Source organism: Chiloscyllium plagiosum, unplaced genomic scaffold, assembly GCF_037043375.1.
Source record: "Chiloscyllium plagiosum isolate Xiang-an unplaced genomic scaffold, Cpla_swu_hap1 HiC_scaffold_5, whole genome shotgun sequence".
In the NCBI taxonomy this organism is placed as follows: domain Eukaryota; kingdom Metazoa; phylum Chordata; class Chondrichthyes; order Orectolobiformes; family Hemiscylliidae; genus Chiloscyllium; species Chiloscyllium plagiosum.
In genome coordinates, this window is record NW_028270143.1 from 55,189,394 (window position 1) to 55,207,612 (window position 18,219).

General features: G+C 38.4%; 1 protein-coding gene across 4 annotated transcripts in view; it reads right to left on the reverse strand.

Moving 5' to 3' along the window:
- Positions 1-18,219, reverse strand: part of epb41l4b (erythrocyte membrane protein band 4.1 like 4B) — a 399,237-nt gene that overhangs the window by 211,517 nt on the left and 169,501 nt on the right. For all 4 annotated transcript variants that reach the window (XM_087987177.1, XM_087987176.1, XM_043690060.2 and 1 more), the window contains exons 3-4: positions 11,274-11,316; positions 11,046-11,121 (exon numbers count right to left, since the gene is read on the reverse strand). In XM_087987177.1, the coding sequence (XP_087843303.1) occupies positions 11,046-11,121; positions 11,274-11,316 (119 nt within the window). The remainder of the gene's footprint in view (positions 1-11,045; positions 11,122-11,273; positions 11,317-18,219) is intronic.

The following is an 18,219-nucleotide window of genomic DNA, read 5'->3' on the forward strand; positions in this document are numbered from 1 at the left end:
CGCTAGAAATTCACACACTGGGTACAAATATATATGCGCTCCGGCTCCGAAAGCCACGCTAGAAATTCACACACTGGGTACAAATATATATGCGCTCCGGCTCCGAAAGCCACGCTAGAAATTCACACACTGGGTACAAATATATATGCGCTCCGGCTCCGAAAGCCACGCTAGAAATTCACACACTGGGTACAAATATATATGCGCTCCGGCTCCGAAAGCCACGCTAGAAATTCACACACTGGGTACAAATATATATGCGCTCCGGCTCCGAAAGCCACGCTAGAAATTCACACACTGGGTACAAATATATATGCGCTCCGGCTCCGAAAGCCACGCTAGAAATTCACACACTGGGTACAAATATATATGCGCTCCGGCTCCGAAAGCCACGCTAGAAATTCACACACTGGGTACAAATATATATGCGCTCCGGCTCCGAAAGCCACGCTAGAAATTCACACACTGGGTACAAATATATATGCGCTCCGGCTCCGAAAGCCACGCTAGAAATTCACACACTGGGTACAAATATATATGCGCTCCGGCTCCGAAAGCCACGCTAGAAATTCACACACTGGGTACAAATATATATGCGCTCCGGCTCCGAAAGCCACGCTAGAAATTCACACACTGGGTACGTCAAAAGGTTAGTAAAAGCTTACCAGTCAGGACTCTGCGATGCTGCTGTCAAATTGATCAGGTTTTTTTTTGGGTTGGTGAGGGTCGGAGAGCAGACAAGAAACTAACTGAGAGTAAATCTAACTACTGGAAGCCTTGGATTTAACAGGCGCTTCCCCACCTTTAGAAAACTTCGGCCGAAGGTTGTCTGCTCCCTGATCCGCCAACGTTGCCAACTTGCCGTTGTCTCTTTCCCTTCCCGCGTCAGGCTCACCAAATGTTAAGACGGACCCGGAGGGTCCCGTCTTTGCGTGTTCTTTTGGAAGGAGAGACTCACACTGGCAACTATGGTTAGACGCAGACAGCAGTTTATTCACAGAATCTTAACTGATACAACGAATCTACAAGCATGCATTCGTTGGAGAAGGCGTTCTGCCTTCCCGTTCAAAGTTGACACAATTATACTTCGCGCTGCCTGGAGTCCCCGGTCAGTTCGCCTTCCCCATTGGTCCATTCATCTGCGCGCGCTGGGGATCCGTCCTCCTATTGGCCGCATCGAAGTGCCTGTCCAGCTCCTGCTGTGCTTGACAATGGCTCAGCCATCCCCGGGAGCGGTTCCGATCCCGTATTCAATAGTTCATTGTGTCAAGGAATTACTATGCGTCTGACAGGCTAGCCATTTTCAATAGTTTTAGTTTAACTAAATTGTCAATTACACTTATCAACTTTAGACTTAAATAGAGCCATTCACACTCACTAGTTACAGGTTCCGATAGAGCAATTCACACTTGTCTAACAGTTACAGATTCCGATCAGTTTCTTTATTAATCCCGAGTTTCGATGGGGCAATTGATACTGGCTGGTATTTACAGGCTCCAAGATTTAATTAACATTATGCATATCCCTTACAAGCTCCAGCAGTCATGCAATCGCCTGCAGCAGCTCACTTGGCTGTTGTTAACCATTTCAGGGCTGGAAGTGTCACCCTCCCTAGCCCTACATTAAACACCGCAGTGAAATCTCCCCAACAGTAGGAAATGGCATTGCAGAAACTTAATAGAATAAAAGGCTGATAAATCCTCAATGCCCAATAATCTACATCCCAGTTTACTTCAGGAAATGACCCTTCAACTAATGGAAGTTCTAGTGATCACCTTTCAAGATTCTACAGACTCTAGGATAGTTCCTACAGATTGGAGAGTGGCTAAAGTAACCCCTCTATTTTAAAAAAAAGAGATAGAAAACAGGGATGTATAGCTTATCTAACATTAGTAGTGAGTAAATGCAGAGTCTGTCATAAAAGATTAAATGGGAGAGCACTAAGAAAACAATGACAGGATTGGACAAAATCAGCATAGACTTCCAGTAGGGAAATCAGGCTTGGCAAATCTCTTTCGATTATGTCCCAAGCAACAGATTAGTGTGCGAAATTAAAGCACATGGGACTGAAGTAGTGTACAGACATGGATAAATGAATCGTTCGTAGACAGGAAGCAAAAGTTAGGAATAAACAAGGTCTTTCTCCGAGTGGCAGCCAGAGACTAGTGGGGTACTGCAGGGATCAGTACTTTGACCCCAGCTATTCACCATATCAATATTCCCGTACATTAATGATTTAGTTGAGAAATAGTTGATTCAGTTAATATCTCCAATTGCAGCTGACACAAAGCTGGATGGGAGGGTGAACTGTGAGGAGGATGTAGAGATTTTTCAGGAAACACAAGGGTCATAGAAAAGGATGAACTTAAAACAATTGCCATCATTAGAGAAGTACTGAGCAAATTATTGGAACTGAAGGCATGTAAATCCCAGGATCTGATGGCCTACATCCCAGGGTCTTAAAGCAAGTTGCAGCAGAGATATTGGATGCATTGGTCATAATATTCCTAAAGTCCATGGATTCTGGAAAGACTCAAGCAAATTGGTAAAATGCTAATGTAATGCCCTTATTCAAAAAAAGAGGCAGAAAGTAGGAAACTATATAAATACCACCATTCCCAGCTGCTTTCAATTCTGATGAAGGTTCATTGGAATTGAAACATTAATTTTTCATCTCTTCACCCATGCTAACAGACCTGCTGAGTTTCTCCAGCACTTCACTTTTCTTTCTGGTCTCCAGTATCCACAATTCCTGCTTTTATTAAGCTAGTTAGTTTAATGGTTGTCATTAGAAAATTGTTGGAATTCATTATTAATGAAGTACTAACAGGGAATTTGGGAAGTCAAAATGCATTCCATAAGAGTCAGAGTGGTTTTACGAAGGCTAAATCATGGACTAATCTGCTAGAGTTCTTCAAAGATGTAACAAATGGATAATGGGGGCAGATGTAGTATATCAGGACGTCCAGAAGGTATTTATTAATGCGTTGCATAAAAGGTTAATACACAGGTAAGTTCACATGGGGTTAGCGGTAATGCATAAGCTTGGATAGAAGATTGCTTTCTGTTGGTTAGCCACAGAGTCGGGAAAAATAGTTCATTTTCCGGTTGGCAAGCTGTAACTAGTGGATTCCCACAGGGTTTGTTCCTCAGCTGTAGAATCTGCATTAACACCGTGGACACAGGGGTAGAAATGTACTATACACAAATTTGGAGATGTCACTAAAATACTTGGAAAAGTAAGTTGCAATGAAGAAATAAAACATTTATAAAGGTATATGGACAGTTAGGTAAATGGACCAAACTTTGGCAGATGAAGTTTAGTGTCGTTAAGTGAGAGTTTATCCATTTTGGCAAGTAGAATAAAAAGGCAAATTATCTAAACGGAAAGAAACTTCAAAATGCTTCAGTACAGAAGGAACTGGGAGTCCTCATGCATGAATCACAGAAAGCTAGAATGCAGGGGAGGGGAAGTGGAAATGTTGGCATTTATTGCTAAAAGAATGGAGGAAAGTATTGTTGCAAGTGTACAAGGCATTGGTGAGATCATATCTGGAGTACTGCATACACAGTTTTGGTCCTTTAAGGGTGGATATAATTTCATTAGTGGCAGTTCAGAGGACATTCATTAGATTAATTCCAGAGGGGAAAGGTTTGTCTGACGAGGAAAGATTGAGCAGTTTAGGCCTTTATGAATGTGAGCGTAGAAAAATGAGGGCAGATTTAAGTGAGGCATATAAGATGCTAAAGGAAATTGACAAAGTCATCATCTGTAATCACTCACTAAAAGGTATCATTGCCCACCTAAGACATTTGTGTCCTAACTCATTGCTGGTGAAGGGCTTTTGCCCAGAACATCGATTTTCCTGCTCCTCGGAGGCTGGCTGACCTGCTGTGCTTTTCCAGCACCACTCTAATCTTGACTCTAATCTCCAGCATGTGCAGTACTCACTTCAGCCTAGGACATTTGTGTGACTGGTCATGAATTCTGGCTGGTCCTTGCATAAGGACGGCACAATGGCTCAGTGGTTAGCACTGCAGCCTCACAGCAACAGGGTCCCAGGTGACCGATTCCAGCCTCGGGTGACTGTCTGTGTGGAGTTAGCAGATTCTCCCCGTGTCTGCGTGGATTTCCTCTGGGTGCTCCGGTTTCCTCCCACAATCACCTGTGCAGGTCAGGTGAACTGGCCATGCTAAATTGCCTGTAGTGTTAGGTGAAGGGGTAAATATAGGGGACTGGGTCTGGGTGGGTTGCGCTTTGGCGGGTCAGTGTGTACTTGTTGGGCCGAAGGGCCTGTTTCCACACTGTGAGTAATCTAATCATCCTGATCTTAGAGCTCCACCTCTGATCACATATTTGGTCGAGGTTTCCAAGAAGTGGAATTAGTCCTTGGCCTTGACATTTCTCGCATTCCTTTCGCAGATCCCATCCCCATATTCTCTTTGCCTGATGGGTATACTTGAAGAGTTGTGCCCTTTCATACAGGATTAACCTGCAAGTTGGTTTCTTCTGAATGTGTGTATCCCATTATTATGAAGTTAAAGGAGTGTACTGTACTTTTAAGAGAGTGAATGCTGTTCTGAACTGAGAGATTACAAGCACTTGTGTACATGACTAGATGGCAGTCCCAGAAAGTACTGGGAGATTGAAAATAGGTAACATTTGGCTGTGAAACGGATACCCGAGTTTTGGTTGCTGTTTTGACAACAATTCTATTTTAACCAGTTTAAATTACGCCCCGGATACTAAAACCCAAGTCGAGTTTAAATTTATTGTTTTGCCAACATTGAACCAATGAAACAATCCGATGTTTGGGGGGGGGGGGGGGGGGGGAGATATAAGAATGATGACATTTTGAAAATTGGTCAGAGAGCAACTGCTGTCAAGTCAAATGCATGGAGAACTAACATCTTGCTCTTCAAGAAATTAGGAAGCACTATCAAAGGTACCTTTTCATATGAAACATATTCACAGTAAAGACAGACGATGATTCAGGGAGATCTTCAGCTGAAGATAAAAGACACAAATGATGACAGTGGTTGTGTGGTTTTGAAATTAAGTTGATGTAATTTTAATAAGTGTCTTATTGGAACAGCATATTGTTATAGAGTAGAGGCAGATAATAAGTAGTTAAGAGAAAGGGGGAGCTTAGAATTGTGAATAGTTGTTTAATGTTCACTTCTAGAGTGCTATTTTCTTTAAATTGTGGAATCTGGGAGTTCTCTGTCACTCATTTTAACAGACTACAAGACGAGGTAAGCTTTTCTGGGTGTTTGGTTTGGCAGTGTGGAGGAACAGTGGGATCTTGGTGTACAGGTACATAGATCCCTTAAAATTGCCATCAAAGTAGACAGGTTTGTTAAGAAAGCATATAGTGTTTTGGCTTTCATTAATAGGGGGATTGAGTTTAAGAGCAGTGAGAATTTGTTGCAGCTCTATAAAACTTTGGTTAGACCGCACTTGGAATACTGTGTCCAGTTCTAGTCGCCCTATTATAGGAAAGATGTGGATGCTTTGGAGAGGGTTCAGAGGAGGTTTATCAGGATGCTGCCTGGAATGGAGGGCTTATCTTACGAAGAGAGGTTGACTGAGCTCAGACAATTTTCATTGGAAAAAAGGAAGAGAGGGGACCTAATTGAGGTGTACAAGATAATGAGAGGCATAGGTAGAGTTGATAGCCAGAGACCTTTTCCCAGGGCAGAAATTGTTAACACGAGGGGTCATAGTTTTAAGCTGTTTGGCAGAAAGTATAGAGGGGATGTCAGAGGCGGGTTCTTTACGTAGAGAGTTGTGAGAGCATGGAATATGTTGCCAGCAGCAGTTGTGGAAGCGAGGTCACTGGGGATATTTAAGAGACTGCTGGACATGCATTAGGTTACAGAAATTTGAGGGTTTGTACATTAGGTTTACCTTACATGAGGATCAATTGTCAGCACAACATCGTGGGCTGAAGGGCCTGTTCTGTGCTGTACTGTTCTATGTTCTATTAACAGAAGGCTTCACCTCTGTGTCATAACACCATGCATTCACATTTATACTGCATTCCTTAAGGGAAGTCTTCAGCGAGTTTTTGAAACTCTTCCTTTGTCAAGCATCTTCGTCGAACTGGGTGAAGAGGATCTGCTTTGGCAGTTTGAACATGAGCAACATAAGCACATAGCTTGCCCAATGGAGTTGGTTTCAGATGATCACAGCCTAGATGCTGGTGCTATTGGCTCCTTCTAGGATATTGATGTTAGCACACCTGTCCTCCGAGGTGATATCTGTCTCAAACAGTACTAATGGTACTCAAGGGCTTTGAGGTGGTGTATATATATCGCCCAAGTTTCGGAGCCATACAGAAGAATCAGTAGGGTGACTACTATACCTCATCTTATTAAGTAATATTTGATCAAACACCTTTTGGAAATGTTTTAGAATGCTATTAATGCCCTTTACCATGTAGAGTATGGCATAGTATTTATTCAGCTTCTCTGCCATTTCCTAGTTCCCCATTATTATTTCCCCAGCTTCATTCTCTCAGGGGCCGATGTTCATTTTGGTCTCTGTTCCTTTTTTCTTTGTTAAAAGAAGCTCTTACTAATCATTTTTATGTAGTCTGCACTCAGTTTATTTTTTCTCTCTATTATTTTCTTGGTCCCTCTTTTGTCAGCTTTTAGAAGTTGCCCAATTTTCTGGTTTACCATTAATCTTTGCCACATTATTTAAAATTTAGGGAGGAAATATACAATTGTTAACTTGTCTGGATAATGATGATCAGTTCATCTCCTTTCTAGAATCCTTTTTCCTCGCTGGGATGTATCTTAGGTATGAGACTTGAAGTATTTTCTTAAACATAGGGTAGGTTACTCTTTGGATGGTTCGTGTGGATTTGTTGGGCCAAAGGGCCTGTTTCCACACTGTAGGGAATCTAATCCAATCTAATCTAATCCGCCATTTTCTTCGCTTGACATTTTTTGCCAAAGTCCTTTCCTAGTCCACTCCAGCCACTTCTGACCTCATCCCAATGTAGGGTATAGCACAGTTAAATATAATATCCAAAATATCAGTCATTATCCATTGCCAGGGTAATTCACAAGTCACAGACAGATGGTAAAGAAAATACAAATTATACAAATGCATAGGTACGTGTTCTTAGTTTGTGGTGGCTGCAAAGGGACAGGGGCCTATTGTGCATCTTGCCAGTGTTGTAGCTGAGCCAAATGTATCTGCTAAACTTGAGAGCACTTTATTTCCCAACAAATAATCCATCATTTGTGATCGCCAAAACAGAAAATTCAAAACGGAAGCTTGATATAATACATGTTGGAGGCCAAGGATTTGGAAGCTGTGTTATAATTGGATATCAAAATCACTTGATGACTATTACAGAAAGCAGAAGTTTGGTTGCAGTTTTTGTTTCTCAGTTATGAAGTAGTATTATCTAAAATATTAATTTTGAAAACCGTTGACTGGATATTTGCATATGCATTTTGAACTTTTTGGGAAAAAACACTTCCAAAAGACACTAGTTACTATATTAACATTGCATTTTCAATATACAGGATTCATGTATTGAGAATCCAAGTCTGCAACAATTTCAGAGAGAGAGAGCACATGATTCAGTTTTAAATGAAAAACAGCACATTGTATTTGTTCAGAGTCTGAGAAATCCTGCCACATTAGCATCAGCCTTTGCTCTTTCCCTTTTCCCTAAATGTAATCTGATTTTAAAACACATTGGAAGATCTGATCACCACAGGTGCAGGGTTCCACAAGGAGAAACTGGAATTTACCATACTGTCTCCAGGACAAGTAGCCATGCCGTGGAAATGCTGGTGTTGGACTAGGTAGGACCTGATGAATTGAGCAGTGCTCCAAAAATTTGTGATTTCAAATAAATCGGTTGTATTATAACCTGGTGTCATGTGATATCTGACTTTGCCCAGAAAAAGTGACTTCAGCTAGTCATATCAATCCAGGAAAACAACTCAATGCCTCCAGCTTGTGTAAAAAGCGCCTTTAGCTTCGGATGCTAAATTATGACATTTTGTGCATTATTTCTTTTTCCTGAATTTAATTGTTGTTTGGCCAAATAGCTTTTCAGATAACACTGCATAGATGTATTATATATTTCTCCCTAGATTTAGAAGCTGTGTGCGTGTGTTCTTTTGAAAGAAGGTAACTACAGCTGGGATCAACAATAGTACTCATGCACAGAGTGCTATAATCAAACAAAAAAGAAATGTAAGATATTCTCCTAGGTTCAAACTTTTTATTCAGTAGTCTCTATCATGAGATCAGCTGTAAGAATTTTCAAGTGATGGAACTCAAATCTTGGACAGGAAACACACACCAAATTATTTATTCAGTTTGATCTTTTTCAAATCAATTTGCTGTTTTACACAATGTGATTTTATAAAGAAAAATTAATTTATTTTTAGCAGGAGAAAATAATTCCTGATTGTCATATTATGCCTCTCAGGCTGCAGAAAATAACTTATGCAGGTAGACTTAGCATTTGATTCAATCCTTTCTGTCTGCTTCAATTATCCCTCATAATTGCAGCCGATTCCCAAACATTCTGCAGAAATTTTGTAACACGATTTAAGCTTCAGTATTTCTCTGTGACTCCAGAGACCTATCACGATGCTCAGTGGTCAATCAAATGAGTCCATTTACAACTGCAGGAATGCACAAGGACAATTTTTATTTCTATTCGTTCATGGGCTGTGGGCATTGCTGGCTAGGCCAGCATTTATTCCCTACCTTAACTGTACTGGAGAAGGTGATGGTGAGCCGCTTTAAGTGCTGCAATTCTTAGGGTATAAGAACATCCTCAATTCCGTTAAGGTGATGGTTCCTAGATTGTGACTCAGCAACAGTAAAAGAATCACGATATAGTTCCTAGATGATGTGCAGCTTGGAGAGGAACATGCAGGTGTTCTCATACATCTGTTGACCTTGTGCTTCTGGTTTGATACATATTGCAGATTTGGGAGGTATTGATGAAGGGCCTTATTCAGTTACTGCAGTGCATCTTTTACATGGCACACACCTTATGCCTGAAATAAGTTAGTTTATTTCATGTCATCAGTTGGTGTCAGCAGTGGCTTTTAACCAGTAAGCCACAGAGACTTTGTCAGTGTGATCCAAATGCACTAGGCCTCATGTTGGCAATTGAAAGTACTTGGAGTAGGAAGATTGAGGAATATCAAGTCCCACCAAGCCATAAGGATCATCTCAATGAGGACTGTGAGAAGGGCAATTGAACTGCCCAGTCTCTCTCTCCGTCTGCCCAAAATAACCATACTTTTGGTCTCTCTCTGTGTGTCAAGGGAAGTTTGACACAGCAGGGGCTAGAGTTTTAACTAGTAAAGTTATATGTCAAAGGTCCATTATGTAAGTGTAGCCAAAATCTATTATTTGTAATAAATTTATTTGTTTGTATTTATTTGTGATTCTTGTTCAGTAAAGAAACCTGATGCCATAACTATTCAAATGCTGCCTTTATGTCATGCACATCTCAACTCAATTTATTTGGGCCAATATTGTAATGAGATCAGAAGCCAAATGAATTGCTATATTCATAGCTGATTCAAAGAAGTGCACAGTAGAGGTGAGTTTGCCATTCATGTCAGAAGCTATTTGGGAACTCTTTATTTTAAGCCAATTTGCAATACATTAATCCACATATCAAATTTTGTCTGTTTATTGAAATCAACTGTCTATATCAATATCTAGAGAAAGCTTTATATCTTTCACAATACAGTTGTAATTTTGTTTTTTTAAAAATTTTTTGACAGCCATTCCATGCTGGACTGTTTTTTTCAGCTGTGTGAATTTCCAAATACCTGTCAATTTGTAAAATTCCCTCATAACAGCAATCAGTTTCTAACTGATCTCTGGTTACACCTCAGGTGATTAGTTTTTGTTTTAAATTCCTGAGGCAATTAACTGAGGTACTGTTGGAATAAAAAGACATTTTCATTTTGCAGTCAGGTTAAGAAGATAGAAAATAGGACCAGAAGACACCCATTCACCTCTTTGAATTTGATTAGCCTTCAATGTGATCACAGCTGGCCATCCAACTCAAAATCCTGTCCCTAATTTCACACCATACCCTTTGATTCCCTTTCGATCTACACATTTGCAAGGACTACCAAAGTAAAGGAAAAAGAAATTTGATATCGTATGGGAGGACAGTGCTGATTGGCACAAACGTTGCTATGAAGAATGCACAAATTACTGATGACTGACAGGTAACAGTCCAAACTTTATTAAATTTCAAACTAGACAGCTTGGCTTTTATTGATCAGTTCAAGGATGCAGAAGGACAAATGGAGAAAGCTTGTGCACGTGGTGAACAAAGAGAAGAGTGTAAGAAAAAGGGAATTAAATGTTGGCAAGAACTAGGGAAAGAGCAGAAAAGACACAGGAAAGAGTAGAAGTGCAACTGGAAGACAGGAATATTGTGTAGATACATAAACGCATTTCATTTTAGTATTAAAAGACAAACGAAATAAATGAAAAATATTGTCAAGAGAATGGTGCTTGAAAAGCACAGCAGGTCAAGCAGTATCTGAGAAGCAGGAGAATCGACTTTTTGGGCAAAAGCCCTTTATCATGCTCAAGGATCCATTCACATCCAAAAATTTAAATTTCCATCTATTTCAGACATCATATTGGTATGGTTGCCAAGTGGTTATGGTACCAAACTAGCAATTGGGAAGCAGTCAACTCAAATCCCACCATGGTAAATTGGTTAATCAAATTTATCAAATTGAGTGATTGGTGATCTGTCCCCAGAAAAAGTGAAATCTGCTGGAATGTGGTCAAAAACCCAAGACTCTCAAATCATGTTCAAGAAAAGAAACCTGCCAGACTGACCTCCTATGACTCCAATTTCACAGTTGGCTATTCATGCCTGCACAATCATAATGGACAGTCATGAAATGCAGCCTTGTAACTATTATTCGAATCCTCAGAACGAAAATAATCTTCATTAATAACAAAAATTTGAAAGCACTTGCTATAATTAACATCCTACATGATATATTCCTACCGTGTAAACTCTTCTCGAAGATTGTTTGGTTCAGAGGAATAGAATTTTATTCTGAAGTAGAAACTGTAAGGTCCAACTGAGGAAAGAAAACAATTAACAAATTAATTATTCACTTTTTTTAACCTAACAGTATTGCAAAATGACTGATTGTGTGAAGACACTACAGAATAATTACATAAGCATCAAGATCAAAACAAATCAAACTGTAAGTCAATCATGTATACTTACTTTTCACTTGTTTCTTGATAGGTTTTGTGCAGTCTAACCAGTGCTGTTTTAAAAAAAATACAGATTTCATGAATACCATTTGTTATGGATCACACTAAGTCCCCTCAAAATATATTAAGAAAATAGCTTAGGCCCGAACTTTTTCTTATTTTTAAAAGGCAATTTTAAGGCATTGTATTATAGATTCAATTCAAAGAAAAAAGAAACAACGAATTAAATTGAACAAATTACCAGGTTTGAAGCAAAACACACTTTATTCTTACTTTGCAGGTAAAATACAAACAAGAGAACAAAGAATTGGAATAACTTAACTCTATTGGAAAACTTAACAGAATAACAGATTATATAACTTCTAAACAGCAAGTGTTCCAATATAGTAACATCACATAAACACACCCTTGGCAAAGGTAAATTCAGTGAAATGGATTGTCTCGCATGTAATTCTAGCAGCAGGAAGATAACTCAAGCTTTTTGCTGTAACAGAGATAGGAATACCAGTTCCACATCCATTTTTAAGAACCCAGCATCTAAAGAAAGTTCAACTAAAACCTTGGTTCTGTGGAAGTGTGACCCCACCTTTTCATGCTGCTTCTATTGTTCCAACTTTAAAAAGAAAATCCCAAGGGCTCACAAGCTGTTGACTTTATTGACTGGGAACAGACCACTCCTTACCTCTGTCTCAACTTTTCTCCATAAAAAAAAGACAAAATATACCTCTTAAAGCCATAACATCATCACAGATGAAACACATGCCAGCATAAATTTGGATATGGTGTTATTTTCTCCTAAATTAGGATCAAAAACAAAAATTTCTTCACAAAGAATAGCGATAATAAATGAACTCTCTCAAGGGCATTTATATATACAGACTGAAGACTTAAACACTGATGAGGTTTTCCAAGGTCATGCACGCCATACATTGAGATCAGTAACCAAAATGAGGACATTTTCTGAATTATTGCTTAAGCTGGGTATCTTATAGTGCATGAAAAAACAATTTTGAAAACAGAAAAATACTCCTAAGCCAATTTAAGCAAATACAAATCCTGTTTGACTTCCAAAAACTGCTAGGAAGTACAGCAGGCACTTCCTGAAACTCAATGCTCAGTGAGAAACAGATCTTCAACAGTCTACCCAACCTCCAGTCAATATGCTACATTTATGCACATCACTTATAAGGATTAATTAGCATCTCCATCTCCAAAATAAATTGGGGAAATTTTACATCAATATTTGATGCAGATGTTCAAAAGCAGGATGTGTGGGGGAAGAAAATGGGCAGGGGAAAAGGAGAAGAAAATCTTGAATATCTTTTTATTTAAACTTTCAGTGGGCAGGATTTGAAAGATAACTAAATGGCCTTTCTGATAAATTCCCTGTATGACTTGTATGTTAGGTATTTCCAACATTACATAATTTGTAGCTGGGGTATTGCTATTATTAGTTCTTCAAAGTTAGATTTTCAAGATTAAATTGTTTTAGAGATCACTGCAAAACACCTACTGCCCTTCTGAATTTAATCATTAATTATCATGTTTGGTTTCAAATAATTATCCTGCACTTTAGATTTGTTAATGGTTTTTGTTGCAAATGATAACCTGTTCAATTAGGTACTATGCTATAATGATAAAAGCAGTTACCATACAAATTATACTTTCTAGCACTCAGACAACTGAACTAAATATTCAGGACTGAAATTGAAAGTGTTAAATAAAGTTAAAGAAATGGGGAAAATACGAGGACAGTAGGGAATTGTAATGGAATTACAAACAGTAGAAAATATTTATCATTCACCTTAGCAATTTTGAATAAGCAACAATACTCTGACCACCAGTAATACAATCAAATCCGAAAATGTTGAAAGCACTCAGTAGTCAGGCCTTCTGGAAAGAAAATTAATGCTGCAGTTCGGGTTAATGCCTTTCATCAAAGCTGTTTTTTTTTTAATTCTCCTTTTCATTTCCTTTTATTTATTTTTGCTTCCTTTTATCAGAGCTGGTTATTGACCTAAGACATTTGAGTCGGTTACTCTGCATAGATGCTGTTCAATATTTCCAGCATCCTCTGTTTTTATTTCAGATTTCCAGAGTCTGCAATTTTCTTTGTTCTAACAAGGTACTACTGAAAACATCTAATATGCAGACCAGACATAATTCATTGTGTATGCCATTTAAACTCTTGCCTGTGTGAAACATTTTTGAACCACCATACAAGTTGCAATCACAATCAATAAGCCAATATGGATTGATTTTCTTTGAATGTACCTTTGAATGATCCAGTAAAGCCACAAAATAATCATAGCAACAAACAGCTTTAGTGAAGTCACATAGTGCAGGGAAGTCCTCCTCACAGAATTATAAATCATTCTCATGGATTGGAGACTGACTTGAGAAACCTGACTATCAATAGATTACACAAACTCATTTAACTCTACTTTTCTCCCCCCAGTTCCATCACAATTTTCTTCCTTCTTCTCTCTCAATCTTGTCTTTATTTTAAAATCTTCCATTTAGCTTCTGAATATTCAGCTCAGTTCACTCTAACCAAGATGGCCAGATTTGGAATCTGGACTCACACCTCCAGCTCCTTCCATGCCCTCTCTCATCTGTTCTTTTATGTTCAGACTAAATTCTTTTAATGTTGAGGGATGCCAAGTTAACCTAATCCTTGCAGTACAGCAGATAGTACGTTACATTCATCGCATGAGTTCAAGTTAAGTTATACCTCCCATTTCTCAAATGGAAGGATCTTTAATGTCTGGCAAAAGCAGCTTCAGGTATGTTACTCAGATGTTCAAAGACAGGGGATTGGGAAAGAGAGAACAAAAAAAAGTTAGAGATAAACGTATTGAGTGGAATCACTAGAGCAGAAAGTCACTGCTGAGTGTAGTAACACAGAACCTTGAAAATAATGGGAATTATCCACATCCAATCTCTACTCAGAAAGCTTTGTTTAGTTTTGAAAACATGCTGCATTGCTGCATAACCTATGTAGATTTATACTTAAAATCATAAATTGCATTATCAATGAAATAATAGAGAAAAGATCAGCTGGATCACTCAGAGTCCCTGAGTTCCCTCTACTCCATGTACAATCTTAATGATTCAAAGGATAGGGATCACTCATATACCTTGCAGATACAGAACCCCTCTGATACATATGTACAAATGCATTTATTGCCTAATTTTATTAGATCTTAATCTCTATTAAGCATAGAAAGTATGGGCGGCACGGTGGCACAGTGGTTAGCACTGCTGCCAAGCAGCACCAGAGACCCGGGTTCAATTCCCGCCTCTATGTGGAGTTTGCACATTCTCCCCGTGCCTGCATGGGTTTCCTCCGGGTGCTCCGGTTTCCTCCCACAATCCAAAAATGTGCAGGTCAGGTGAATTGGCCATGCTAAATTGCCCGTGGTGTTAGGTGAAGGGGTAGGTGTGGGGGAATGGGTCTGGGTGGGTCAGTGTGGACTTGTTGGGCCGAAGGGCCTGTTTCCACACTGTGGGGAATCTAATCTACAAATAAAAAGAATCTAACCTATGATGATTTCTTCAAATCTTTAAGTAGTTTCTCCCTTGAGGATTTTGGATGTCACTTTGAAAACAACTAGTAGAATTAAAGTTACAAATTATGATTGGTATGGATCGGTTTGTAATAAATTTAACTTTTTGCAGAGTTAATTTCACTTTCAAGCTCATATTCATCAGCATTCCAAATATTGACAAAACATCAACATATTTTTACTGATTCCACATGGAGTTCTGCAATACATTTCTTCCCCTATAATTGCATTCCAAATTGCCCATTTTGAATCATTTGTATAAATATGGAAATGAGGGAGGGAAATAGAAATGCAAACAAGCATTGTGAAAGCATTTAAACAATAATTTAAGCACTCACACAGCACCGATGGAATACAAGAAAGATTTTGTCCAAACTTGAGTTATTCAAATAAAAGTTTACTGTATCCAGTAATCTGTATTTCTATACATATTTAAATAATGATTAAGTAGAATTTTAAAGTTATAACTAAGGAACAATGCAGCCTTCAAATAAGAAAGACAGGATGACTGGACAAGGCCAAAAGCTTCATTTGCTGCTCGACTGATACTGCAATCCCAAACAAATAATATTTAAACATGTGTCTTCTCTTTAACTGTGTACAGTCTTTTTAATCTTGAAGTGATTGCATGTATGGGAATTATATTAGTGAATATTCTCTAAGTTCAAATAAAAGCTTTCAATTTTTGAGAAATATAATAATTAACAGAGATAGTGAAACTATAATAACTGATAATATTACCAAATACTGACAACACATAGCCTAGAGTTCTAAGTTATCTATGAACATTCTCAGTGCAGAGATTTTCCTTGGTGACTTATTACAAGCAATAACACAGACATTGAATCAAGACAAGACTCAAGCAATCCCAGCCCTGATAACCTTGCAAAGACCTTCAAACCTTCATCAGGAAATTATATTCAAATTGAGAAACCAGCCCCACACTGATTCAGTTGGAAAGAATGTGGCTGCAGACTTTGTCTTCATTAGCTAGTGAAGAAACCAACATGATAGCAATACCTGCTTAACCCTGTTGTTACCAATTCTGCCTTTGTAATCCTTACGGAAACAACAGCTCATTTTCATCATGAAGACACTCTCCATTATATCTGTATGATAAAAATGTTTTGGAATGTGAAGTGGAATATGAAGACTTGAATATTATCGCAAAGAAATTTTCAAATGTTGCAGAACGGATTGATAGGATGTTACAAAACTTGAATATGACTGTTAAAATAAACAAGTTGCTGAAACATTTTATCTTGCTCTCATCTGAACAAATGGAAGAATGTCAAATTTCAAACGATCACAAAATGTACATCAAAAGGTACTTATTGATCACTCAGTCCAACTCTGACCGGCATTATTCTTAATAAGTACAACATAAAATCCTTAGTTTCATAAATAAAGGCACTAAGCACAAAGAAGCCATCCTAAACCCATTGTTAAATCATTTGTCAGTTTCAGCTGGAATAGTGTGTGCCAGCATGGGCACTACACGATAGGAAGGCTAAAGTTCTGGAAAGGGTGCAGAGGAGACATACTGGAATGCTGGTTACATGGAGAGACTGGAGAAGCTGAAGCTGACTCTTTTTCAAGTAGAAAAGGTAAAAGGCAATTTCACAAGGTATGCAAAATTGTTGAAGTGCTCTCTAAGTAAATAAGGAGAAACTGTTTCAGAAGTCAGAAATTAGATAACCAGAGGACCTAGATTTAGGTCAATTGGCAAAAGGACTAGAGAAGTTGTATTTTAACGCAACAAGTTATGATCTGGAATGGGCTGCCTGAAAGAGCACTGGAATCTCATTCAGTAGTAACTTTGAGGAGTAGGTAAAGACAATAAGGGGAGAAAACTCCACAGAAGCAGCAAGTAGACATGAATGGGATTTGTTCAAATTGCCAAAATATAACAAGTGATGCACTACAGGGGTTAGTGCATCATTGGCTTATATAATTGACTTGAATGAAGTGATAGAAGGTATGGTTGCCAGATTTGCTGATGACACAAAGATTAGTAGGAAACAAAGCTGCCAAAATACAGGGAGGCTACAAAAGGCAAATATTGGTTAAATTAGTGAAATTTGGCAGATGGCACGTAATATGTGAAAAAGTGAAAAGGACCCTTTTTGCCAGAAAGAATGAAGCAGCAGCGTATAATCTAAATGGTGAGAGATTGCAGAGCTCAGATGCCGAGAGATCTGGTGCATGAATCACACAAAGGGTGCAAATGGATACGACCTAGGAAAGCTAATGAAATGTAATAATTTTATTGCAAGAGGAATTGATTACAAAAGTAGTGAGTTTATGTTTCAGTTTTACAATGCGACCATATCTTGAGTAGTGTACAGTACTGGTTGTCAAATTTAAGAGAGGATGTAAATGTATTGGAGATGATTCAGAGAAGGCTTACCAGACTAAAATCTGTGAGGAAAGATTGAATTATTCTTATTAGAAGAATAAATTGTATGCTTGAAACATAAGATCCTTGACAGGTTAGATGAGGAGGGGATATTTATTTGTTAAACTGGAGAATCAAGTACTGGAGGTCACTGTTTTAAAAAACAAAGACAGTTGTCGATTTAAGAAATGAAGCAATTTTTCTTCTCAAAGGGTCCAGACTCTTTGAAACTCTCCTCCAAAAAAGCTTATGGAAATAGTCATTGAATATTTTTAAGGCAGAGGTGAATAGATTCTTGTTAAGCAAGGTGGTGAAATATTGTCAGCAATGTGAATATGGAGGTTACAATCAGATCAGCCCAACACAGGCAGAGGAGACTGAATGGTCTGTTGAGCTGGAAGATTCTATAGTAATTAGGGGGAGACCAAGAAGAGATTTACAATCCAAAATGACAGGCATTTGTAAGGAGCAATAAAAACTGTGTATCATCACAAATTGTAATCTGACTGCTGAGCATCTCTCTTTCATCAGCATCATCAAGTCAGGAGCTCAAAGCTAGCTCATGAGAGAATAAAGATGGGAGAACAGGAGCAGTGTTATGTATCAGTTAAAATGAGAAACAAATCTGGTGAAGCTACCAATATAGATACTAAGCATAAAAACAGCAGTTTAAATACAGAGCTAACCCAAGATAAAATGAATAAACTAAGTTATCACATAATTGAGAAGATTTTGAAACATATAGTAAAATACAAAAGACCATCTATCCCAACATCATCCCTTTACAATGCTAAAAGACCAGAGAGAATACACTTTTCTATCAGATCTACAGGTTGACATAACCACTTCTTTTGATTACTATTCTTGAACGTTTGATAATTTCTTCTTTGACCAGAGTAGACTGGTAAACTGGGGCATTGAGTGTATTTTTTAAAAATCTTTAACCTTTGAGACAACTCAGGAAACTGCAGGGTTTGATTTCCAGTGTG